A 26229-nucleotide genomic window follows, 5' to 3' on the forward strand; every position below is an offset into this window, starting at 1 on the left:
GTACCTTTAAAAGAAAAGAAAAGAAAAGAAAAGAAGGTTGAAAACATGTCAATGTCAATCTTTTCAGTAACAAAATGTAATTTAGGGGGTGAACCACAGAAAAAGTCACAAGACAATCTAATGAAGTAAGAGTTTAATTTGCAGCAAAGTTGATATAGGGAGATCAATGGTGGACATGCTACTGCATGCTGGAATCTTCCCAAAAGTATATGAAAATATGCACTTACAAACAGTTATACAGTGTTACGTGTGTAAAGGAGTAATGTCAGCAAATTGTCACACTGTCTTTATGCATGTTTGCCATTGTTCATAATCGTAAGATGGTTGAAATCCTACATGATAGCCTATATATTACAGCATATTAGCCTCACCAATTCAATAGAGTAGGGACAAAACATTATTCCACTTTACCTTGATGCTATAACAGTACAATGACACTGTCATTACACTGTCATTCAGAATATATTAAGAATGTATTAACATGTAGCATTTTAGTAGATATTTGCAAGGTATATGGAATTAAAGGGGAGTGTTTATGAGGGGAGTAAGGGCCGATCCCAATTCACCCCTACGGCTTCGTTTTGCACGTTCGCGTTTAGGGTAGGGGTGTCCCAATTCATATTTGATCAAGGGCTAGGAGGAAGGGGGAGGGCTATCCCCGGCTTCATTTGGAGATTTTTTATTTTATTTTATTTTTTATTCATTTGTTCGGAGCCATAACCCTCGCTCCCAGGATGCATTGAGAACCATCTCCAGAAATCAGATTTCGCTCTAGGCAATGTGGAAGACAGCCACAAATGTCATTAACTTTTTCTATAATTTCTTATTAATAAAGATTAGAAAAATTACGATAACCATCTTATTATCTTAGTTTAATGTCATTTCAATGCATTATAGACCTTTTCTTTACAACAAGCATAACAAAGAAAAAGCTATTATGCCTTTTCTTTACAACAAGCATAACAAAGAAAAAGCTATTATGCCGAGGTACTGTGCCTATGGTTAACATAGACTGTTCCACAGTCCAGCGCGCTCTGGTTTAGCAGTAGAGGACAATAATAGCAAAATTATTACCTGGGCACTTCCATTAGACTACCAAAGCAAGACACCGGAGCACTCATATCTGCGCGTTTGTCAGAGGGTGACAGTCACCCTGTTCCTCTACATCAAACACAGAGATTGTATGAGCGCCCGGCGTCCCAGTCCAATGGAAGCGTCAAGCACAGCCTTCCCATAGAAATACATCGGAGCGCAATTCACATTTCCAAGATGTACAATCCTGTTTATTTAGAAATAAATTATTACCTGTGGCATTTGACAGCGGATGATGGTAGACATATTTAATAGTTAGTAGTTAGTTTAAAGTTATCTATCTAACGTTAGGCTGATTTGTGCATGATAGGCACGCATTTTGGACCGTGGACAGCCAGCGTTCCTGTCACATCGGATTTCGAAACGCCATAAAAAAAAATCTGCGCTCCCTGTCTAACATTATATGTCTAACGTTACATGTTTTAAGGGTGATCTGTGCATGATAGTGCTGCATTTTGACATATTTCATGTCACATTACCCCCAGTTGAGCTGTATAGTGGCACTTATTAAAACAAAACAACCTTTATCTATCTAACATTGCATATTTTAGGCTGATTTGTGCATGATAGTCATGCATTTTTACATGTCTATTTCCCCCCTTTAATGGTATATGACGCCCGAAATGTAACTAAAGTTCAGCCGTGAAGTTGTTGCACTGTTGTCCTATATCAATGCAGACTGGCAGGGTAGGAGCACAGGTTAATAGCCTACAGAGCACCGTTATTCTGTTGGTCTGATAGTGAAGCATTGTTCTTTTTTATTTGATGACTTGTTTGATCGATTGATAGCGTAAAACATAAGTTGTGAATGAATTGCAAGCGTCAATGCTTTTCCATCACACTACTGATGATGTATCAGGGTCTTGAAGGGTTGTCCCAAAGATTTCAACCACTACGGCTTGTGGCTCTGTTCGGAGGCCTTGGCTCCAAAGCGAGTGGCACTCCCAAACGAGCCATACGGGGTAGAAAAGGGAATCGGGATCAGGCCTAACTGTCTCTGAAAGAATGGATCACCGATTGGTGATCCCACCTCAGAAACTGTTGAACTGACTAAATGCTATTAATAATGGCCCCTATACACTTATCAGATACTGTATGTATGAAAGTTCCCACTTTACAATAAGGATATCAAAATCAATGTTAGGCCTATATTAATTAATTAGTTTTTGTATTCCATTTGCCTTATCGACATGAAATGACAACATTTTCAGCTTCAGGTCCAAGAAAAAAGTGTGCAGGGCACAAATCCAAGATGACCACCGTCGTCCCTGAAATCACATTTTTAGCCATAACTGTCATTTTTGGGTCTTTTTACTTGGTTGTGGTGTCTAACCCACATGTTTTGGGAGTCAAGCAATCTAGGCCGACGATTTTGTCATTTCATGTTGAGATTGGTCAAATGGAATACACAAAAACTGACATCTACAAAAAGTGTTTTTGATCTCTGTATAGCCCACTCCTACTGTTAACTGATTATTAATAAACACAAAGATATTCATCTGAGAATGAATTTGCCACTAGGTTCCACAAGATAACAACTAAAACATTAGGCCTGATGTTTGCCAAAATGTGTCAATTAACATTAATGTGCAAGTCATCTTGAATGACTGGCAGGTAACTGATTCTTGACAACATGGAGTAATGTTCAATAAGATATTATGGCACTTCTGGCATTTGTTTTCATGCACCCCACTGCACTGTATTCACACACACAACACTAGTGTAAAATATTGTTAGAACTTGCTTGTAGTTTATAGCATTATTATGTATTACATTGTTAATTGCTCATCTATTTAAAATTAATAATTTGTTGAAAAGTAAATTAAGCCAAATATAGATTGCTCCAAGTCTATGCACTGACTGCTTTCTATGCAAGATGACGTTACTGAATTGGACTAAATATGTATGGCATACACATATGGCCAAGAGAGTCTTTCCAGAATAGGCCAGAACAAGACATGCAGATTGGGAGTGCTGTGCACCCAAAAGAAAGCAAACCACACCTTGGACCTTAAGTAAACAGTACTCAGGCCACGTCCCAAATGGTCTCAGTTCAGCTCACTTCATAGGGGTCTTAATTCATATGGATGTTTACGCCTAATATCTATGCCATATACAGTATATGACAAAAAAATATTCTAAACAAATGGTGATAGTCGTGTCTTAAATGAAGGTGTCTATGTTTTCTATTTATTTGAAATTGGGGCATGTAGTTGTTTCATACTGCTGCTCATATTGAAAAACAAGTTTCACATCTGGCTTTGTCAGGGGGGTATTCCACGTACAGTACGTTGATAACTGAATCAGCGATTAGTTGAAAACGCCTGGTTAATGTCAACTGTGATTTAAGTCATTCCAATAACACAATTCAGCCTTGTCTCTCGTCAACGGCAACTCTGTTCAGGCTCGGAAATGCTTGCTTTGGGCGCCGCACAAGTAATAAGCAGGCCAAAACAGCCGATTGTTGAAAAGAAGATACTATGACTGGAAAATTAGAGTGCAGCGCTGTGTCCCTTGCAGCACAGGAACATGCCCTGCTGCTGGAGCGTTATGAAGACGAAAAAAAATAAGATACTGCCGCAATTAACTAGGCAAGGGAAATGGCTTGGCAAAAAAAATGCTGACAGATTAAATGTGTACGTCATACTAGTCCCTATTTATTGTTTTATTTTCATTTTTTAATAAATTAACATCCACTACTGTGGTTATATTATCAGCAGGCAGGCATGGGTTCGAACCCCCCTTCTGACATACACTTTTCACTGCATTTCATTGTCTGATACTTGTACTCTGTAATAACAATAAAGTTGAATGTAAAAATGTATGTTCAAAATGATGGTGTAGGCTAATTTACGAGAACTGACATAACTACAATGGTGTTTGAAGCCTTTCTGAGACTAGTATGATGTTCTTCTAGCATTGTAACTGCCAATGGCCCGTGGACTTGGCAGATTACTATTTCTTATCATTACTGATGGATAGATGATTCACTTACTTCGACAAATGTATTTATTGTAAATCGATTTGGATGAAGGCTTCTGTTAAATGCCAAAAGAATTACACAGTCCACCACTCCTGAGGCCAGGATCAAACCAGCAACCTTCTGAATGCTAGCCGGTTGCTTTAACTTCTGCGCATGACACAGCACTGTGCTGTTAATGATGCAACCTGATACACATACCTACAGTATCTACCTACACCTCTTCCTCTGTCTAGCTATTTAACTATCTATGATTAGCTTTTGAAGACAGTGAATGTGGTAATTTTCTTAACTTGTTTATTTTCATTAATACGTTCTTTGGAACTTAAGTAAAACTTAAATTCATGCTTTGTCACATTTGTCACAAATTAAAATTATCGCGGTTTCTCAAAAATAAGCCTGGATTTTCCTATAGCGCCGTTCATGGAACACCCTCACGTTGGTTCTCCAATTTGTATGCGTTTCTTTTCATTATGAAACAAAAAAGGACAATTTGCGATGGACGGAGATACTGCAACATCGCATCACCGTCATAAAATCAGTATGCAACCCCTTCATTCAAAATCATTGTGTCCACAGGGACATTTAGTAGTAGATGTTAGCAATACAATAGCATACATTGCTGAATAATGAGAGTAAGGAGCATGTGGATTTTGCAGGGTTGCCACGCTTGCCTTGAAATAATTTTCCATACCACCTCTTGATTTTCCAGGTACCATGTTTTGTGATGATATCTAGACCGTTAAAACTTTGCGCCCCCGCCCGTCCACCACACCGGCCCACCCCCACCCCCAGAGGACACCTGACTACTTACTTGATTTAAAAGATGTGCCGTCTAGATGTGCAGTCTAGTCTAGATGTGCGATCAGCTCTTAAATGCTTAGAGATAGTTAGCTGTCTAACCAGTGTTTTGATAGCTCAGTGTAGATGTATTAAACTAGAACTAATTTCCAGCCTAGAACACCACTGGGCTGAAAAACTTGGTTCCCTAAAATGTATAGGTGATGGTGGTGATTCCAATTCATGAGAGCAGTCATACGTCATCTCCCTGTATTCAGAACGATCACGCCCCCTTTTGGGTGGTAGAATTGTTAAAAGTTTGACTTGCGGTCAATGCAAATGTATGGTCTTTGCTACTTTTATACGTTAAAATAAGAAAACAGTATTGCTTTTTAGCTATTAGGAGCCCAAATCCGATGGCCAGTCAGGCAAACAATGTTATAGTGTCGTTGCCGATCAATGATCTACGTCGTTATACATTTTAAAAATCATGAAATAGAGGTTGATGTGTGTCCTTTCAGTCTGCCTCCATCTATGTGGCTGAACGACCCGACGGCCTGAGATGTCATATAACCCTAACCCATATCCTGACATATACAACTACCTTATTGAATCTCCAGATAATGTATTTCTGACATCTATCACTTGCTGTAGTTAAGATACTTTATTTTTCTGTTTTGGTAGTCTGTCCAATGTGACACTTGCCCTCCTCCACCGGCCCTAGTTTTGGATCTAGCTTGCTGTTCATTATTTTGATAATAAATCGTAGCTAGCTAGCTATAACATCTTCATATAAATATATATATATATACACACACATACATATACACCATACAGGCTAAATACTGATCACTTGGCAAATGAATCATCTATTAAAGTAGCAAAGATCACACATTTGCATTGACCGCCAGTCAAACTTCTACCACTTCCTGAGTAAATCCAACGTTCCTACGCTGAGACCGTTTTAACTTGCGCCCCCCACTCGCGGATATCAGGAAGTATTAGAGCGCTATTGGCCGTTACCGTTAGCAACACATTCCAAGCGCTAGCTGGCTAGCAAGCACATCAATGTTTGTTTGCAACAATGAACAATGTGCTTGCCAACCAACATTGATAAAGCCACATTTAGAACAGCCAGACAGTTCCAAGCCAACTACTTAAATTATTAAATGTTTTAGAAAGCCAATCAAATTTTCCAGGACAACACAAGATTTCCATGTTAATTTTCAATTTTGCTCAGTTTCCATGCCTTTTCCAGGTATGGAACAGGGCTCAATAATTTCCATGTTTTCCCTGTTTTCCAGGTAGCGTGGCAACCCTGTTTTGGCAATGCGGTTGCATCAAATTGCAATGAAACCAAATGCAAAAACAATTGTCAAAGGTACAACACTGGAAATCAGTAATAACAACACAGGTAGTGAGTGACACGTGAGGAAAAAGAGGGACAACAAAAAAAAGCTAAGCAACATCTCAGCATGGACAGTTCAGTTGCATACAAAATGTTTTTTCTTAAGTAAAGTTTGAAACGGATAGGAGATCTTTATTCCACAATTACCTTTTGTAGATGTCCATGTCCACCTCCTCAGTGTCAATTGACAATGACCTTAAAAAAGAGAGAACAATATTAGTTAGCCATCTTACTTTACACATTGCTATGACTTCTGGTGTTGATAGCTATTCAACTTTTTCACCTAGTGCACTTTTTAACATAGAGGTCTATGGAAACCAAAGGATGCAATTTGTTATAGTTCTATCTTTGCAACCTTATATCTAGCCTATCTAACATTTCAACTACCTGGCCATCATCCTTTCACCAGTCACTACTGCTTCAATCGGTAGATACTGATTAACCTCTTAAAAATTGTTTTTGATATTTCCACACCTCCCTCTCATCTATCCATTCATCAATTCAATCAACCAACCTATCTCACTTTCTTTCAACTACAACAAATCTATCTATCGAAACATCTTTAAACCTTTTCCACTACCAAAATAACACTTGCATGCCCACATCAAGTTTCTTCTGGATTTTTCTTTTTCTTTCTAGTTCTGTCTGTAATGTGTTTGTTCTATTCTACTTCTATTGCATCTTATTACTACTATCTCTATTGCATCTATTATTACTATATCTATTGCAATGTCCTATTCTATATTGCCAATGCCTATTCTGTGTCCGAGCAAATGTGGAAGAAGTAAAGCAGAAATAGAGGATTCTGACACTGACAGTCAGTGGCTAATAGCTAGCTAGCTGGGTGGCTAATGATGCTGCAACCCGGCTGGTGACTCGTTTGTTTCAGGAGACGTTTGGGATCTGGTTACAGTTACAGTTACAGTTACAGTTACAGTTATGGCTAGGCTAAGTTACAGTTAGCTACAGTTACAGTTATGGCTAGGCTAAGTTACAGTTAGCTACAGTTACAGTTACAGTTATGGCTAGGCTAAGTTACAGTTAGCTACAGTTACCTTGCTGCGCCGCCAAAAGGTTCCTCCGTTCTTGCTTCAATTTCGTATACATCGTTAACATGTAAAATAGTTAGCACTACCTCTGATACAGGTGAATTGTCACACGATAAATCGCCAGACATTTTAATTGGTGATGAGTTTTTGCGGAAATATGTTATCTTTTGGCTCAGCGCTGAATTTCGGTCTCCTTGGAGTAGTACGGTTAGTAACGGTCCGACCAAGAAATATTTGAACATCGCGATACCATTGTTGCTAGCCAATCAGAATCAATACCATTGTTGCTAGCCAATCAGAATCAATACTATTGTTGCTAGCCAATCAGAATCAATTCCATTGTTGCTAGCCAATCAGAATCCAGTAACATGCCGTTGTAGAACATCCATAGATACTGGGAGTCAGTGTACTCATGTTGGGTGGGCTGCGGGATTGTTCATCAGTGACAGTTGTGTGAAAGACTCTGTTCTGGAGCCTGCTGGATCACAAGCCTTGCTACATGAATGTTTATTTTCACCTTTCACCTTCTCATTCAATGTGTTTCCTTTATTTTCATGACTATTTACATTGTAGATTCTCACTGAAGGCATCAAAACTATGAATGAACACATGTGAAATGATGTACTTAACAAAAAAGTGTGAAATAACTCTAAATATGTCTTATATTTTAGATTCCTCAAAGTAGTCACCCTTTGCTTTTTTGTTGTGTCTCTTTTTTGAATGTCTCTTTTAGCTATATTCTGCTTGATCATTCTTAATTATTCACATAAGAATCCAAATAATTTACAGAAGGGCTACTGTATGTCTAAACGTCTTGGCATAGGCCTACATCTTATGTCAAATTAAAGACCATCAAGGTCCGATTTCTTACAAACATCCTGATTTTTAATTTATTTTTAAATAATAGATTGGTCACGTTTGCCCTCTAGTGGTCTTTATGTTTTCCCTTCCTTTCACATTTTTAAAAGGATATAGCCTACTACAGGCTTACATATGACCCAAACATATTTCCCATTATTGGCAGCCCTCTAGAAATGATTGGCATATTAACATACAGATACATACATACTATATCAGTGATATCTGCATGCAGGGTCACAAACAATGTAAACAATGGGGGAATGCCTTTTCAAAAAAATAAAAAAAATAAAAGCATCTGATCTTTTAACAATTTGAACAATCTCTTATATCAACAAAACATAAACAATACAGTAATAATACGTTTTTTCTTTGGTTATGAAGAGGTACAACTGGTTCTCTCTCTCTCTCTCTCTCTCTCTCTCTCTCTCTCTCTCTCTCTCTCTCTCTCTCTCTCTCTCTCTCTCTCTCTCTCTGTCAGAAGGTTACAGTACCTTCATTTCCTCATTTCACAGACATATCTTTTTTGTTTACACCTTTCTCATGTCATATAACCAGAGAAGAGGGAAGCTGTGGTGAGTCTGATCTAAGTCAAATATATTACTATAACATTGGTGTGCATTGTGTTGTGTTTGCATCTTAATCACTGGCTGTTTGTGAGCAGCAGTTTTATAGAGAGTCCAACTACATGTGTTGCCAATTGACGATGTTAGGAATAGACTCATTCAAACAGATGTACATATTCCTCATGCACTTACTCCATTGGATTTATGTAGCGTTTATGTAGAGGAGGCTATGAGCATGTCATTAGAACTTAACGCTTACTTCTCTTGACAGTGACTCAATTTCATTATATTCATCATGACATTGATATTTATCAAGAACTGCATGATACTGTTCATGACTGTAGTTTGTAGTATCAATCTATAGTCTCTACATTCTAATATAAATTATTGGCAGCACAGTACTATTTATTTGGAAGACCCATCATCAATTACATTACATTTACATTTATGGCATTTAGCAGACGCCTTTTCCAAATACACATTTGACTGAGTAAGTGAATCATTTATCCACAATGGCTGTAGTTTCATGTCTCTAAATCTCACTTCTCTACATCCCACTTCTTGTTTGTGTCCAGTCAGATGAGAGGACCATTGTTAAGGGATTAGGCTCATTGTCCCAGGTACACTAATTGTGGTAGTGCCCATCTGTAACTATAACTACTGTAACTATGAGAACTAGACTCAACTTTGGGGAACACACTGAGTGACTTACATTCATTCAATTAATTGTTCTGTGTGCTTGAAAAGTGTTAAATCCCAGCACTTGTATTTCAAACTTTATGTCAAGATTCAAGATTCAAGATTCAAGATTGCTTTATTGTCTGTCACAGAGTGACAGAAATTCTCCTTTGACAGGCTTTGTGCAGTTCATGAATACGTTATCCACATTAAAAACACACATAGGTCACATACATACAATAAAAACAGACAGATATAACAGTGTTTATGTAGTGCCTATTTAAAAAGTCTAGTCATTTAAAAATAATAGTAATAAAAACAGTATTATGATTTAAAAAGCTAAAATGCTAAAATGCAGTGTGCTTCCTATTTTAAAATGTTCAGGGCGGTGGTTGCAGTGGGAATGAATGATTTTTTATATGTGTTTTTCCGGGCCAGTGGAGTTCTATAACGGCGGCCTGATGGAAGTGGCTGAAATGATTGGTGGAGGGGGTGAGAGGGGTCCTGTGTGATTTGTGTGGCTTTTCTGATTAGTGACCGGTTGTAGATTTCAGACAGGGGAGTTTGAGGTGAGCCAATGATTTTACTTGCCTGATTGACTATACGGGAGAGTTTGGTTTTGTGTTTGACAGTGAGGGAGTTGTACCAGGATGTGTTATTGAAGGTGAGAATGGATTCAATGAGTGATTTGTAAACCAGGGTTAAAATGTCCTTGCTGACGTTAAAAGCCCTGAGCTTCCTCAGCAGGTGGAGGCGCTGCTGGGCCTTTTTGTAGATTAAGTCAGTATGCTGGGAGAAGGACAGAGAGATGTCAATCTCTGTCCCCAGGTACTTGAAGGACTGTACCTGTTCAACCAGCTGGCCGTTGATGCTGAGGGGCTGGAAGAGGTGGTGACAGTCTGCCTTCTCCCTGTTCCCAAAGCACAGCTCCTTAGTCTTGCTGGTGTTGAGCTCCGGGGAGCTTTGCTGGAACACCAGGGCTAGGTCTTCTGCTGCCTGGTGGTACTTGGCCAGGGCGTCGGCCCCAGTCAGGTGGGCCACCAAGGCCATGTCGTCTGCATATTTCAGCAGCACCATCCCTTCTGTGCTGCAGGTGATGTGGTTGGTGTAGACAGCGAAGAGTTGGGGGGATGAGACGCAGCCTTGGGGGAGGCCTGTGTTTAAAATCATCTTGCTGGATGTGAAGCCGTTTACCTCCACCTGCTGTGGTCTGTCTGTTAAAAAGTTCTTAAACCATAAAATCAGTGTGGGGCTGACGTCAAACTCTGCTAGGTGGTGTAGCAGAATGTCAGTTTTTACAGTGTTGAAGGCAGAGGAAAAGTCCATCAATAAAATCCTGCTGTGGGGGTGCGCCGAGTCCAGTTGTCTGGCCACAGTGTCCAGGAGGGTCAGACTGGCGTCCTCCACGCCCCGCTTTGCCCTATAGGAAAACTGTAGAGGGTCCAGTTTCTCTGCCAACATGGTGGAGAGGAGGTCGCACACTGCTCTCTCCATGCATTTGCAGAGCACAGACGTCAGTGCAACTGGCCTGAAGTCCTTTGGGTCTTTGGCTTGTTTTTTCTTGGGGATTGGGATTATTGTGGATTCTTTCCACTGTCTCGGGACACATCCCGAGTCTAGGAGGCACTGAAAAAGCTTGGTGCAAACCCCACTTAGCTGAGTGGAGCACTCTTTCAGCACCCTGCCTCTGAGCCTGTCTGGGCCTGAGGCTTTGTGTGGGTTCACTTTGTTCAGGATGGAGGTCACCAGCTGCTCATCTATGGTGAGAGCATGAGGTGGGTTGGAGGTGGAGGGGGTCCAGGTGGTTGATGTGCTGCTGCTGTCAAAACGGCTGAAGAAGCTGTTGAGCTGCTCTGCAAAGGAGGTGGGGTCCGGGCAGTCAATCGGTGCAGGTTTGGGGGCTCTCCCCATCATGATGTTTAACCCCTGCCATGCCTTCTTTGCATTTCCAGAAATTAGCTTCTGCTCCACCGTTTCTTTATAATGGACCTTGGCTAGTTTCGCCTTCCTTTTAAACTCCTTCTCCAGTTCCCTCACCTTGAGCCTGTCTCCCTGTAAAAATGCCATTTTCTTATTAATCAGACACATTTTCATGTCTTTAGTGACCCATTTGTTATTGTTTGGATGGAGGGTAATCTGCTTGGTGGGAGTGACTGTGTCTTCACAAAATAGAATGTAGGATGTCACCACATCGGTCAGATCATTTAAGTCGTCCCCACAATCATTAAAAAAACAAGTCCCAGTCAGTCTTTTCAAAGCATCCCCTTAGTGATTCGGCTGCATCCTTATTCCATACTCGGATGGTTTTTGTTACCGGTACACCTGTTTTCAGTTGGGACCTGTACTTTGGAAGCAGGAGGATGACGTTGTGGTCGGAACGACCAAGGGGGGGGGGGGTTTCGAGATAAATGCATTTGGGATATTTCCATAACACTTGTCCAGTATATTCTGCATTCTGGTGGGAGTTGTGACATATTGTTGCAGATTAGGTAGGTGCGTGGTGATGTCACATTATGTTAAAATCTCCCAACACAAAACACTGGTTGTTCGGCAGACCGATTGACTGCCGTGTTTGTAACTGTCCGCTATGCGCTCAGCAGCTAGGGCGAAATCAGGCCCGGGTACATACACTAGTCAAGATCACGGTGATCTGGGAGAATTCTCGGGGCAGATAGTGCGGTGACTAAATGACACAGTCATCAGTTCATAATGCTTGCAACTCTCAGTCTCTCTCAACGTAAAGTTTGTTGCCCATTTGTTGTTGACAGCTATACAGAGGCCCGCCCCCAATTGATTTCCGCGTTCTCGTTGCGTCTCTGTCAAAACGTATAGGGCCGGTTTCACAGACAAGGCTTAAACCTAATCCTAGACTAAAAAACATCTTCAATGGAGATTTTACATTGAAAGTGTGATTTAGTCCAGGACTAGGCTTAAGCCTTGTCTCTGAAACCGGCCCATAATGTTATAGCCTTCCAAATTAAAATCGACATCCTCGGACAGCCACGTTTCTGTGAAACATAAGAGGCTGGATTGTCGATAGTCCGAGTCGGACCTCATGAGTATGGAAAGCTCCTCAGTCTTATTCCGTAGCGATCTAAAGTTGCGACGGCTCCGGATGGAGGTGACTCAATCCCAACAGGTAGTCCCGTGAGTAGGCGAGCCTACCTGGAATCAGAATCAGAATCAGAAGACTTTATTGCCATGACATGTAAACATATTAGGAATTTGGTTTGGGACAATGGAGCACGGTTTACAGCAGGACAGGTGCAAGACAGGACAAGACAGTGCAAACCAACATCAAAGTGCAAGTCATAATTAATATAAATATAAAGTGCAGAGATCAAGTGTTCAAGTGTTCATGTCAAGACAGTCCAAAGCTCTCTGGGTGGGGGTGGAGGGAGGGTAGATAGATAGGGGTCAGGTCAGGGGGGGGCAGCAGCATTTAGGAGCCGGATGGCTGTGGGGAAAAAGCTGTGTGTATGTCGGGCCTTCACAGTTTTTAGGGACCGCACCCTCCTGCCTGAGGGGAGCGGGGCGAAGAGACCGTGTCCTGGGTGTGCGGGGTCAGCCATGATCTTCCTGGCCCTCCCCAAAGCCCTACTTTTAAACAGGGCCTCAAGGGGGGGCAAAGGGCAGCCAATCACCCTCTCCGCCGAGCGTATCACCCGCTGCAGCTTGGCCTTGTCCTTGGCCGCTGCAGCGGGGAACCAGATGATGATGGCGGAGGTGACGATGGACTCAATGATGGCCGTGTAGAAGTTCACCAGCGTGGTCTTTGGTAGGTGGAATTTCCTGAGCTGCCTCAGGAAAAACAGTCTCTTCTGGGCCTTTTTTGTGAGGGCGTCGATGTTGGGCCCCCACTTCAAGTCCCGAGAGACTGTCACCCCAAGGAAGCGGCATGACTCCACGGTGGTGACTGGAGTGCCTCCCAGTATGATTGGAGAGGGAGGGGGTGGGTTCTCCTGAAGTCCACTATCAGCTCCACTGTCTTAAGAGCATTCAGCTCTAGGTTGTTCCGGGTGCACCAGGAGACCACCAAGTCAATCTCGCTCCTGTAAGCAGATTCATCCCCCCATGGAGATGAGCCCTACCAGGTATTGCGGCTGTTTGTTGTGCCGGTCCTGAGTCCCGTCCGTTTACGATATTCCGTTTTGCGATCATAATGTAGGCGAACACTAGATTAAACACTGTTGATTTAACATTGACGAGACGTAACAAAACAAAAACAATGAGAGCACCCAAGAGCACTAGGAAACGTATACTAACGTGCACACACCGAGCCGTGTCGGGAGTCGCTCTAGCAGAGCGCCCCGCCTCTCAGGTCTCTCTCTGGTCCGATTCAGTGTCATTCAGAGTTTGGTGAGTTCATGTTCATAAGTTAACTGTTGTCAACAGTTGACCTTGTCTGACATTCCCTGTGAGGTGTGTTTTAGTGTCAGAAGGAATGCTGGCTTATTATGATATGAACCTGTCTGGGCACATTTTTCATCTGAATCTTGGAAGCAGATATACTGTAATGTATCAGCTCTCTATTACTGTAATCTTGGCTGTAATTCTCAGTTGTTTCCTCATTGTTACAGCTAACCTGTATCGATGGTCTGGAATTAATTGAGGCAAAACACATATGGCAGACCAGGTAAGACATGAATGGGGCTGTGGCACTTGTGTGTGATTGCAGAGTTATATTACATTTTCTCCATGTTTAAAATAGTGTTTGTGAACATTTATGTACATCCAATGCTATTTTCAATTCACCATACTCAGGCCATATTTGATCTATTTTCATCATTGCACCTTTAAGGGGATTGGTACATTCATTTTTGGACATTGTTGGATTACATATCACTGTTGATTCTGGAACAATATAACTTCAAGGGTCTTAACCCATCATAACCTAAAATCTAAACTTGTTTTATTTGTAAACAAACACTGCATAGCTTCAAAACATGGTTAAAACTATAATTAACTATAATATAATCTCTTAGATGGATGGTCAGTCCTTCATAACTCTGTCTGTGAACTTTGTAAAACACCTCTCTTGCTTTTTAAGTAGAACCATGTGCATAGGCCAGCCCTTTTATTGTGATTGTACACATGACAGACGAAGTCATTTGTGTAAAGTAATCAATCTACATTCACTTTCTGGTCTGTGCCCCATAGGAAGCTGCATTACGGGCCATGCAGAACTGTTTCCACAGTAAGTTTAGTACAGAGGTTGAGGATGAGGACAGCACTGACCATCATTTAGAAACAAGCAGGTTTGTATGAGAATGTTATGTGTGGGTTTGTGTGTTGTGTGCTTGTTTTAGTCATTTTGAACATGGTCATATTATATACGTTGCGTATGTGCTTGTTTTGTCTTACAATATGTGTTTGTGTTAGTCTAGTATGTGTACTGTACTTGCACATACCATGCAGTGTATGTACTATTTGTATGTCCTGTGTATGAATGTATTTATCTTTACCCTCAGGAGAGAGACATCTTTTGATAATGACAGTATCTATCTTGCCTGCACACTCTCACGGACATTTGACCCTGGGGACATTGTTCCCCACCACTCTCCTGTCATTAAGATGGGCTGGCTGGACAAGACCCCACCTCAGGGGTAAGTGCGAGAAAGAGAGAGAGAGAGAGAGAGAGAGAGAGAGAGAGAGAGAGAGAGAGAGAGAGAGAGAGAGAGAGAGAGAGAGAGAGAGAGAGAGAGAGAGAGAGAGAGAGGGAGGGACAGGGAGATAGACAGAAGTGTGTGTCTGTGTGTATGTGTGTGTGTGTGTGTGTGTGTGTGTGTGTGTGTGTGTGTGTGTGTGTGTGTCTGTGTGTGTGTGTGTGTGTAAGCAATCTCTGCTTTGTTTGCAGGAGCCTCATTTTCCAAAAGCGTTGGGTAACATTGGATGCAGAGTACCTGCGATACTATCAAAATGAGAAGGTTCTGACATCTTTTGAAGAAACCCACATATCTTATTGAATACTGTGTACTGACATCAGACATATTCCCCCCTCCTCTCTAAATCCTCTTCCCCCTATTCCTTAGGAGGTGTATTCAAAGAGGATCATTGTCATACCTTCCATCATTGATGTGCTTAGTGTTGGAGAGCAGAAGTTTGAGGTGTTGGCAAAGAACAGGACTTTCTTGTTCCGTGCTGAGAACAACAGTAAGTGATCCTCAAAGAAAATTGTCTATGAAGAAATATATATATATATATATATATATATATATAGAGAGAGATATTCTGTACTGTCTGTGTGTAATCAACATGTCTGTGTGTTTTTCAGTGGTCAGAGAGGAATGGGTGGCAACACTGAAACAAACTATTGCGGAGGTGCCCTTTACAAACTCCACTAATATGCCGGCACAGTGTGATAGGGAAGTCTCACTTATTAGCAAACAAGGATACCTGGAAATGAATGGGCTGCGCTCCAAGCTCTATGTAGTCATCTGTGCAGACAGGTTCTTCCTCTATAGGAACACTGAGGTGTGTGTGTGAGTGTATGTGTGTGTGTGTGTGTGTGTGGGGGGGGGGGCTGTGATAGAGGGGTCATACTGACGTGTTGTTCTCCGTTGTCAGGAGCACAGCCAGGGTGTTGGCATTACCTCTGTCGACATGAACATGGGCTCTGTGAAAAGCACAGACAAACGAGCCTTCAACCTCACTACACTCTACAAAACATTCAGGTGAGATTGAGTAACCTAGGATCTACAGCTGGTGAGTTACTACTATTGGAACATTAGGGGCGCATTTCCACCATGGGACTTAAACCCAATGCTTAGCCTAAAGTCGCTGACTTCTGTGTTTCTATCTCTGAGGACTAGCCCCCCCAAAAGTTCTGGGTCATGGTCTTGGTGGAGCTACCCTAACTTGGGACTCAGTTTGTGCCTCCCTGCTCACCCCAAGTGGGAAACACAACTTCCCAAAAATAGGGGACCCAGTCCCCAAGCCCAAGTATGTCTGACCAAGCCTACTTCTCCGTGTGGTTAGTTTTGTGGCAGAGTCGGAGCAGCAGAGGGAGGAGTGGGTGGAGGCCATGCAGGCCTGTGTCAGTCGCTCTCTGTCCAGTGACACCGTGGTCCAGAGGATCTGGGCTGAGGAGTCCAACCAGCAGTGTGCTGACTGTGGAGCCCCCTACCCAGCCTGGGCCTCCATTAATCTGTGTGTGGTCATCTGCATGTGCTGCGCAGGTACAGAACCACACCTAGAACATAACGCACAGGAGAAGGGGATTCAGAACACGCGCACACACACACACACACACACTCACACACACACACACACACACACACACACACACACACACGCACACACACACACACTAACTAACCACAGGACAATTGTACCTGATATACAGGACATTGCACACTACACACAGTTCTCTGTGTTTTAGGAGTGCACAGGGGTCTCAGCCAGAGTGTGTCTAAAGTCCGCAGTCTGATGATGGATGAGAACGTGTGGACGGAGAACCTCATTCAGGTAGTCGCAGACCCAGAAATGACTATGGTGGTGATTGAATAGACAGCCTATGATAAACCTAGGTCAAATATGAGATGACTTTTATTTTGTATTTTACAGTATTATATTAGTGAGTTCAATAATTAGGCCTATGATAGTCCTTTCCATCCCTCTGACTGATTGACATTCATTATGATATCTTATTTGTATTGTATTTCATGTTATTATACAATAACCACTCATGTGTAATGAAATATTTTATCTCTCATGTCAAGTTTCTGATGTCACCCTGGTTCGACAGGTATTCTTGTTGCTAGGTAACGGCCGGGTGAACTTGTTCTGGGTAGCCAACATGCCACCAAGTGAAGCCTTGTGCCCATCAAGTGACAGTGAGGAGCGCCAGCGCTTTATCACTGCCAAGTATTGCCAGAGGAAATACCGCCGCTACCATGCTCTGTTTGGCCACACGGAGGAAACCCTCAACAAAGTGGGATTTTCTGAAAACTACTTTTATTGATTTTCACACTCTTACTCTCCTAGGACTTTTCTATGCCCACTCTCACTTTCTGTCATTGTCTCTCTCTCTTTCTCTCTCTCTCTCTCTGTCTCTCTGTCTCTTTTTTTTCTGTCATTCTCCCTCTCTCTCACTTTTTGTCATTCTCTCTCTCTCAGGCTCTGTGCAGTAGTGTTCAGACAGATGATGTGCTGGAGACTCTGTCGTTGGTGTTCTGTGGAGCAGACGTGAACTGTTCCACAAGTGACCCAGAGTTGTCCAGCCCTATGTCCATAGCCCTGCACCATGGACAGAGACTACAGGTGGAGTTCCTCAGTCACAACCAAAACACAGGTTGGATCACCCGTAATATCAGCGTTTCACTGTTCCATCAATCATACCATTATGTGGATATATGTTTCTCACTGTTCATCAGAAGTGACTTCACCTGGTCCATGCATTTCCACTCCACAGAGCTCCCAGAGTCAAAGGCTGGAGAACACCCACTCCCAGAGCCTGCTCTCCACATCTCTCAAGTGGGTTATCTGCACAAGACCCCCTCCTCAACAAGAGCAATCACAGAGGGAAAAGCGAAAGGAGGTGGGACATTCATTTTTCTCTACCTGAATGTGAAATAATGACCACTGTGAATAATTCCTTTTGGTGAAGAAGTCAGTGAACTATCAAATTAATTCTATCATTTTGGACCTTGTAGAGTTCAGCCGGCGGTGGTGCACTCTGAAGCAAGGCCACTTCAGCTACTATGAGAGTGAGAAGAGCTCCAGGCAGAGTGGAGGGATGAAGATGAGTAATGTTCTGTGCCTGGTGGTCAACCCCCCAGGGACACATGGGTAAAACATCCACCCTTCATTGCCAGTCGTGGTCAAGTGCACATCCAGAGTTTGGACGGCAATTAAGCTCTATTAGTGCAGACTTGAGAATTGTGTTCATATATTTTCCCCTTTGTTTCCCTACAACCATACACACCAACATGATGTCTGTTCCTCTCCTGAGTCAGTTATGCGAATTCCTTTGAGATGCACCATGACTCTGGAAGGGTCTATCTGTTTGGAGCAGACTCCCCAAATACAGTGAGCGAATGGACAAAGTCCATCGCTACGGTAATCCCTAATGATTACAGGGTGTTTTCGTAATGGTAGAATGTACTCTACCCTACAATAAAGTGCAGGACATTATGCATGTGAGATTTGACATACTACACTTCATTTCATCCTATTGTACAAAGCATCGAGATTATCATAGAGTTCAAGGATGCTAAGGATAGATATGTAACCTGTAGTTTTATTAGATAAGCATACAGTATAGCTCAGTACCCACCTGACCCAGAACAGTAAGGAGTCCTGCCTGGTCTTGTTATGTGTCAGGCCCTGGTTCCGCCTGTGGCGGAGGAGCTGGTGTGCTGGTCCTTCGAGCGGGTGGGGCGCCTGCGTTACACTGAGGGGCCGGGCCTGCACTGCCCCCGCCTGGGCTGGTTTGCCCTGGGGGGCTCCAGGCTCCTCCTCTTCCTCCATGGTGCAGAAAGTGTGGAGAACATCGACCTGCGCAAACTACAGGAGCTGTGTGAGTCCAAACATCACAGCGGAGACATGTGGCGGTCCGGAGGTGTGAGGATGATGGATTAAGAATGACAGAGAGACTATGTCCTCAGTTGTCGCTGTGCACAACAGTATAATACATCAAATCAAATCAAATCAAATTTGATTTGTATAGCGCATTTCTTACAAGATGCAACTCAATGCGCTTCACATACTGACAGAGTCAGGCAGGCAAAAGTAAAAACCTGTACATTATGTAGCCAGGAAAATTCCCTTGCAGCCCTCTACACATAGCGACTACTAACCAGTTTGCCTACCAGCACCCAGCACATCAGTCAGGGGAGGCTGGTGGAGGTAGAAATCGGAGGACAGGCTCATTGTCATCAAACACGTATGAATTATACTTCCACCAACTTCTCCTGTCAACAGTACACCAGTGTGATACAGCCACTGTGGTTGACATGGCGGCCCAGATAGTGTGGTGATAGTGGTGGAACAGTGTAATGTGCTGTGGCCCTGTCTCAGGCGTGCAGCAGGAGGCTGGTGCTGTGGTGCTGGTGGACCAGGGCAGGAGTGTGCGTGTGGAGGGGGACAAGAGACCTGACTTCCAGGGCTGGCTCTCTGGCCTCCAGCAGGGCTCCGGAAGAGGAGACGGCCCTCTGAACCATCAGCAGCTCACTGACGCAGACGTCCCCGTCGTCATAGACCGCTGCCTGAGCCACATCACGCAGCATGGTGAGTGGACCTGTCACAGCGTGGCCTGGGATGGACAGGAAAACACACGCTCCTAACTTTCTATGTGACTCCATCGGTTTGTCTGTGTTCATGTTTTAGCGTCGTTGCATTTATTTACATTTAGTCACGTGTTTGTCTTTTCCCCTCTTTTTCAGGTTTAATAAAGGAGGGCATCTATCGGAAGGCTGGTGTGAACTCCAGAGTGGCCGCCCTGCTGTCCTCTCTACGCCATGACGCCCGGAGAGTCCGGCTGAGGGAGGAGGAGCACCAGGTGGACGACGTGGCCAACGCTGTGAAGAGGTTCCTCCGGGAAGTGAGCGGAGGCGTCTTCGATGGAGAGCAGGCCTCACTACCCTGGCTCCACACAACAGGTGAGCTTGGCTCAAGTCATTTCATCCTATTGCACAAAGCATCAAGATTATCATCGAGTTCAAGGATGCTAATGATAGATATGTAACCTGTAGTTTTATTAGATGAGCATACAGTATCAGTATAGGTCAGTACCCTCCTGAGTCCTGTCTGGTCTTGTTATGTGTCAGGCCCTGGTTCCGCCTGTGGTGGAACTACCACATTCTAAACCCTGGGGGACCCACAATGACTACAGCACTGCATTAAACTAGACCTTCTGATGGCTTTGAGCCTCATGAATTAGGGTTGCGTGTCATAAAACATTTGGTTATTATTTGTTCTCTTTCTACCAGCTGTCAGTGAGAAGAGTGAGAGAGTTCCCCAGTACCAGGCCCTCCTCCAGAGTCTCCCTCCAGTCAACAGAGCCACTCTGGGAGCAGTCATCTACCACCTCTACTGGTGAGGCTGGTGGGCTCTTCTTTCCTCTCCTCTTTTTCTTTCTCCTCCACTCCTCCACATTCTTTCTGCACCTTTCTTCTTGAGTGGTAAAAGTGTTGAAACTGGGGAAATCTCGTCTCTAATCGGCTAATCTGTTGTTCCAAAAGCGTCCAGTGTTTTGCAGAGGAGAATCAGATGAACACGCACAACCTGGCCATTGTGTTTGGTCCTACTCTCTTCCAGACTGATGGCAGTGATAACAGTGCAGGACATGTAGTGGAGGACCTCATCGAACACTACCAGGTCATCTTCAATGTGAGTATGTCTCACACTGATAACTGATGAGCGGCTGTGGCGCAGGGGTCTGGGGTCTAATGATCGCAAGGTCGGCGGTTCGATCCCTGGCTGGCCACATGTCGAGGTGTCCATGGGCAAGATACTAAACCCCAAATTGCTCCCAATGAGCGGGCCAGTGCCTTGCATGGTAGCCTGCCGCCATTGGTGTGTGAATGGGTGTGTGAATGGGTGAATAAGAGGCCATTGTAAAGCACTTTGTAATAAGGTGCTATATAAGTGCAGTCCATTGATTGGTCACTGATCACTGATAAGGGATAAAGACAGAGGGGAGTTCTCTGTGTTTTTCCAAGAGTGGAATGAAACATCCGGATTACGTGAACTGATGTTCCTGTCAGCCCCGTCCCTCTGGAATGCCCTCCCCAACCAAATCAGACAGGCCAACACCCTCCCAACATTTAAACAGGCCCTCAAAACCCACCTCTTCAAGCTCGCCTTCACCAGTTAACCCTCTCCCTAACCCTTAATTAGGCCCCTATACTTTTATTATTATTTATTACCTTTTGTTTCTTCTTATTATTACTACTCAATCTTTTCACTTTGCAAAGCGTCTTTGAGTGTCTAGAAAAGCGCTATATAAGTCTAATGTATTATTATTATTATTATTATTATTATTATTATTATTATTATTATTATTATTATGTTCCTGTCTGGCAGGTGAATGCAGAGCAGCTTCAGAAGCATCTTGACATGATCTCTCATATCATCAAAGCACAGGAGGAGCGCCTTGATGAGGTGAGCACCTGGGCATAATGGGCATCACAAGATAAGATCTGTCACTCCCATGTGCTTAAGTACAAATGGCTTCCCTCTTCCTGCCCTTCAGGGATCCCTATCACCTCTCACCATCTGTGGTGTTTACCTGGAGGTGAAGGAGGAGGGGTCTGAGCTGCTAGTCCAGGTCAGTAGCATGTGCTTTGTCATTTAGGAGCTTCACAAACCCAACTATGATATTCATAGTGATATTCATACAGCTCAGTGGACCACCTTTGTTATCTTTTAAAGGAATTTATGATCAATGATCTTTATAACTACACTGGTGACACAATCATTGGTTGAAATGATTAGGAAACGGTATAGTATGTAGTGGTTTTCTGCAGTATGTTTGTATGAATGTCTTGATGAAGTTGAAGAAGCATGAAGATGCCTCTGTGTGTTCCACTCCCTCAGATCTCCCAGGCTGTGACTGCAGAGGAGCTGGTGTCTGAGGTGTTGAAACGCGGGAAGGTCCTTCCACAGCAGGGAGACTACTGGAGCTGCTTCCTGCTCAATGACAAGGACGACATGGGTAATGTTCCAGTTGCAGTGGCCCTTTATAAATATATAAGTAGTTGAACTTTTAATAGAGAAGTTTCAAAAAGATCTGTTTTGCCAAATCAGCACCATTGTTTATTGTCATTAGAGCGTCCATTACACTACCATGAGAAAGCGCTGCCCATATATTTCTCCCTTGAGAAAGACTGTCATCTGGTGGTCAAGAGGAACTGCTACATGGAGGCAATGCTAAAATATACAGGTAAATATAAGATTTACCATAGCAAGACGTGATAAGGGGCTATGCCATAGAGCACATCCTTTTATTGTATCATTTACTTTTATTGTATCATTTTATTTGTATCATTTACTATATTTAAATGTATAGTCATACAAATGGGAACTAATGGTTAGAGAACACAACTATTATCTTTGAGGTTTATTCCAGTAATTGAATGTGTCAACCAGCATTACCTAGTCATGTTGACAGAAGTGACCTAGTTTTATATTAAGTGTCTGCGGTGTAAAGTAAAAGCCTTACTGTACTTGTGTCTGAGTTGGATGTCCCCACTCATAGCAGACGTGTCCAGAAACGGGTTGATAAAGTTCTGTGAGGAGAAGGGCCAACGGGGCAAGGGAAACTTCAACAAACGTCTCTGTGTGCTCACTGGCGCCTCACTCAGGCTGTACAAAGAAGTAAAGGTAAGGAGAGGATAGGGGTGGGGTGCTGGATGAGACATGTTGCCTGTGTGTATACAACATGATTTGTCAATCTTTAATCAGAGTACCGATCCTGAGAAGGAGTGTCCGGTCCAGGCTTTGCAAGTCTACTGGGGCATTAGGAAGAAGCTGCAGCCACCATCGTGGTGAGGGAATCATCATGTATGATCACTGGAAGCATGTCCTACATGGGGCTTTAACTGCCCTCTGATGGCTACTGTTTCATTGTCTGCTTTAGTCATCTGTCCATGTTTCTGCTCATTAAGAGACTGTCATTATGCCCTTGCTTTACGGTTCTTATGATTTCTTCCAGTTGGGGGATGACCATACTGTGTGCGCAAAAGGGAGGAAAGAAAGAGAAATGGTGAGTGTCTGAAGCCGTAACTAGATCTCTAAAGCTCTCTCTTCTGAGGATTATCGTAAAGGTGTGGCTTCACGCTCTAATCTGTCTTCCACCTCTCAGTCGTTCTCTCCCAATGTTCTGTTAGGTACCTGTGCTGTGAATCACAGAACGAGATGATCGAGTGGTCGGCCGCTTTTATGAGCCTCCAGGTAATGTCTGTGTGTGAAGTCCATTCTGACTTCAATGCAGAATATTCGCTTAGTGTCCTTCACCTTCCTCACCTCTTTTTTCCCCATTCTGTCCTAGCATGGTGGTAACCTGTGGCCAGCAGAATCCTGATTTCATATTTCTAAGAAGAAGGATTCCTGGCTTCCCATCTACTTTCTATCCAGAGACACTTTTTTCAAGCATTTTTGAGTCTTCACTGGGAAAATATAGTCTGGTTAAATGAATGATTACATAGGATATTTGACTGTTAGTATTGGGTAGATCCCTATTTATAACCGACAGCCACAGCCACAGCCCTTACCCACGCACACCATTATCTCCAGCAAGCACAGAGTCAGTTTCATTCGTCGGGTTCATATTAAAAATGAAAATAAACAGGATGGAGGGTGATGATAGGAAGAACAGATCAAACTACACTGCAACAACAAACGCACATTCTAAATATGAATAACATACATATTATTCTTCAGAACTATAATCCGAATGCCTTGTTTGGGGTTCCCCTTGATTAAAACATAATGAGAGGGCTGAGGAGCTCCAGCAGTAAGCCTATCTAATATTAGAACCAGAGGGTTCTGTCCATATCATTATGTTAGCAGTCAGTCATTATTGGACCCAAGGAATTCAACCCTGTCATTACACTAGACCGCAGATCTCCAGGTTATTGCAATGTTCAATATGTATCACAATAATAATAATTGACCCATTATTTAACAGCACCTTGAACGAAAACAGATAGAAGGGTGTGTAGGAGTTTAGGCAGTGCCCTTTAGTACAGCCTGAGCAAGGAGACTGATCCGGTTGCTCTTGCAGCCTCAGCATCGATCCATCGCCTGGTTGAAGCCCCAGAGGTTTGTGAGGCTCTCTCTGTCTCTCCACCACTCATCTCCTCTCTACGAGCCTAAGAGATGCTGCATAGGCTCCATGACAGCAACATCTCACCATCGCACTCGTCCTGGAGAGTAGACCGGACTGCGTTGTTACCACAGGGCTTTGCTCCAGCTGTTTTGAGACTGAGTGTGAGGCTGGTGACACTGAGAGATGGGCCAGGCGTGTGGAAACTCCCTCTTGTGCCGAAGTCAGCCGTTCCAGCCAACAACAACTACAGAGATGTAAGTGCAAATGTCGATGCTGGGTGGGTCCATGTGTCTGCTGTAGGAATTGGGAAGTTGCAAACCAACTTCCCAAGATTGGGATGAAATACATGATTAAACAACATAGATATCATTGTGCCTCGTTGATGCAAAATTACTTTGGAATTCATTATGTAGAGTTGATGTATTTCATAAAGACGTGTCGATGGTGGGGCAATATTACTCAGTGTTGATACAGTTGTCCTCTGACTCCTTTGATGTTCAAGTTAGCGTGCTGTTGCTGTTGCACATGCAATATCCTGTTTGACCTTTTAAGCAGATCAAAGGCCAGACATTGACTATTTATGTATCTAGGTCCTAGATTCTAGGATGACCCACATAACTTGGACTGCATTTAATTTCACCCAAATAGTGAAAGAGACTGAAAGGTATATTATTATTTTCACAGTATGAGTCTCAATTGACAAACCTCTGCCGCCTTTGATATGGATATGTGTGCTAATTCGGCTTTCCTAAACACTGTGCTGTTTGAATAGCAAATATGGTCCCCAGCTCAGTCACACCTCAGTGAACACTGTGATTGTTAATTAAAGCATATTCACTGCCTGTATGGGCTAGACGAGAACATGTGCCAACATGAAAACATTCTCACAACGTTGCTTCCATTCACCATCATACCAGCACGTTGCCTGCTGTACCGTTGCTGTTTATTACAGAACTTACAGCAAAGGTTTACACACTATCGTTCACACTCTATCCATTAACGTCTCACACTTGCTGCTCCCAGTTTCAATGCATGTCTTTCCTCATTTCCATTCTGTTTTATTTCTCAGTTTTTTTATTGGATTGTAACAAAGAGTTGAAGCCTGTCTCTATGGCATCTTGTGTGTAGTACATTAGACCCCCCCCCCCACCACTCTGAATCTCCCATAAAGTTTTATTGGTGCTCTTGTGGGTTTAAGTGCCTCCCGCTCAATAAAATTGCTTTCTAATATCCTTTTGTTTTTCAGCTGTCATTAGCTCTGGGGCTGTGTGGGTAATGGCTTTGCATTAGGCAACCAGCTCTGGGGCAGTAGCTCTGTCGCCCTGGAAACAACAATGCACTCCCATACCCCCACAATCCTTACATCTCCCAGAATCCCACTACCCCTCACCACCACCCCGTTCTTTGATTTTAGAGCAGTGTCTCATCCTCCAGACTTCAGGATGTTGCTGATTGGTCTGTCAGTTAATTAGTGGACATAGATTTAATAATGTATGAAGTGGCCATGTATTGAGGAGTACCCCAACACTCCTACTACCAAGGGCTTGAAAATCACTGTACGGTATTCTATTACACATGGAGGTAGATTATGAAAGGAGAGGTACTGTGTCTTTCCGGTGTTAATGTAATGAATTGTACAGGGACTTTCTGAGGTGTTCATGAGACAAAGCTGTTATAGAACGGGTTGCTGTTTTCTCTCTGTTGTAACTGACATGTAACTGACACTCAGCTTTCAGATTGCTTGTAAGAATATACATAACTGTTGAATGTTATTGTTAGATTAAATGTAGTGCTGTGTTCTTATTCTCTCACTCGGTTGTTTGAATAATTGATTGAAATATATCTCATGTTTGATAAAGTCAATAAAGTGTATTTTCATACTCAAATAAGTCTTCTGTCTGAAAAACTCTGATAATTAGTTCTCATTCAAGAGCGGTAAATCTACATTGGATCATGCACATGATTAACTCAAAGTCATTCAGAGACAGGATTCGTTTTTTTATGCTTGCAGGGAAAGAAGTATTTATTTATCGCTGATATTAGCA

The 26229-nt window shown here is 43.0% G+C and overlaps 1 protein-coding gene across 1 annotated transcript; it reads left to right on the forward strand.

The window, feature by feature from the left end:
• Positions 1–14035: 14035 nt before the first annotated feature.
• LOC308155730 (arf-GAP with Rho-GAP domain, ANK repeat and PH domain-containing protein 1-like) lies at positions 14036–23437 on the forward strand (the record flags this gene model as incomplete). Its single annotated transcript, XM_080529104.1, has 27 exons — positions 14036–14047; positions 14572–14669; positions 14883–15017; positions 15269–15338; positions 15444–15564; positions 15686–15885; positions 15979–16085; positions 16390–16589; positions 16793–16878; positions 17159–17344; positions 17530–17704; positions 17825–17950; positions 18066–18201; positions 18369–18471; positions 18736–18931; positions 19432–19641; positions 19797–20012; positions 20343–20448; positions 20595–20742; positions 21439–21516; positions 21608–21682; positions 21952–22069; positions 22184–22297; positions 22613–22737; positions 22819–22901; positions 23244–23307; positions 23405–23437. 27 exons carry the CDS (start codon positions 14036–14038, stop codon positions 23435–23437), a joined length of 3321 nt encoding a protein of 1106 aa, XP_080385230.1.
• Positions 23438–26229: the final 2792 nt, after the last annotated feature.

This window comes from Nansenia antarctica, assembly GCF_963989245.1.
Source record: "Nansenia antarctica genome assembly, chromosome: 4".
In the NCBI taxonomy this organism is placed as follows: domain Eukaryota; kingdom Metazoa; phylum Chordata; class Actinopteri; order Argentiniformes; family Microstomatidae; genus Nansenia; species Nansenia antarctica.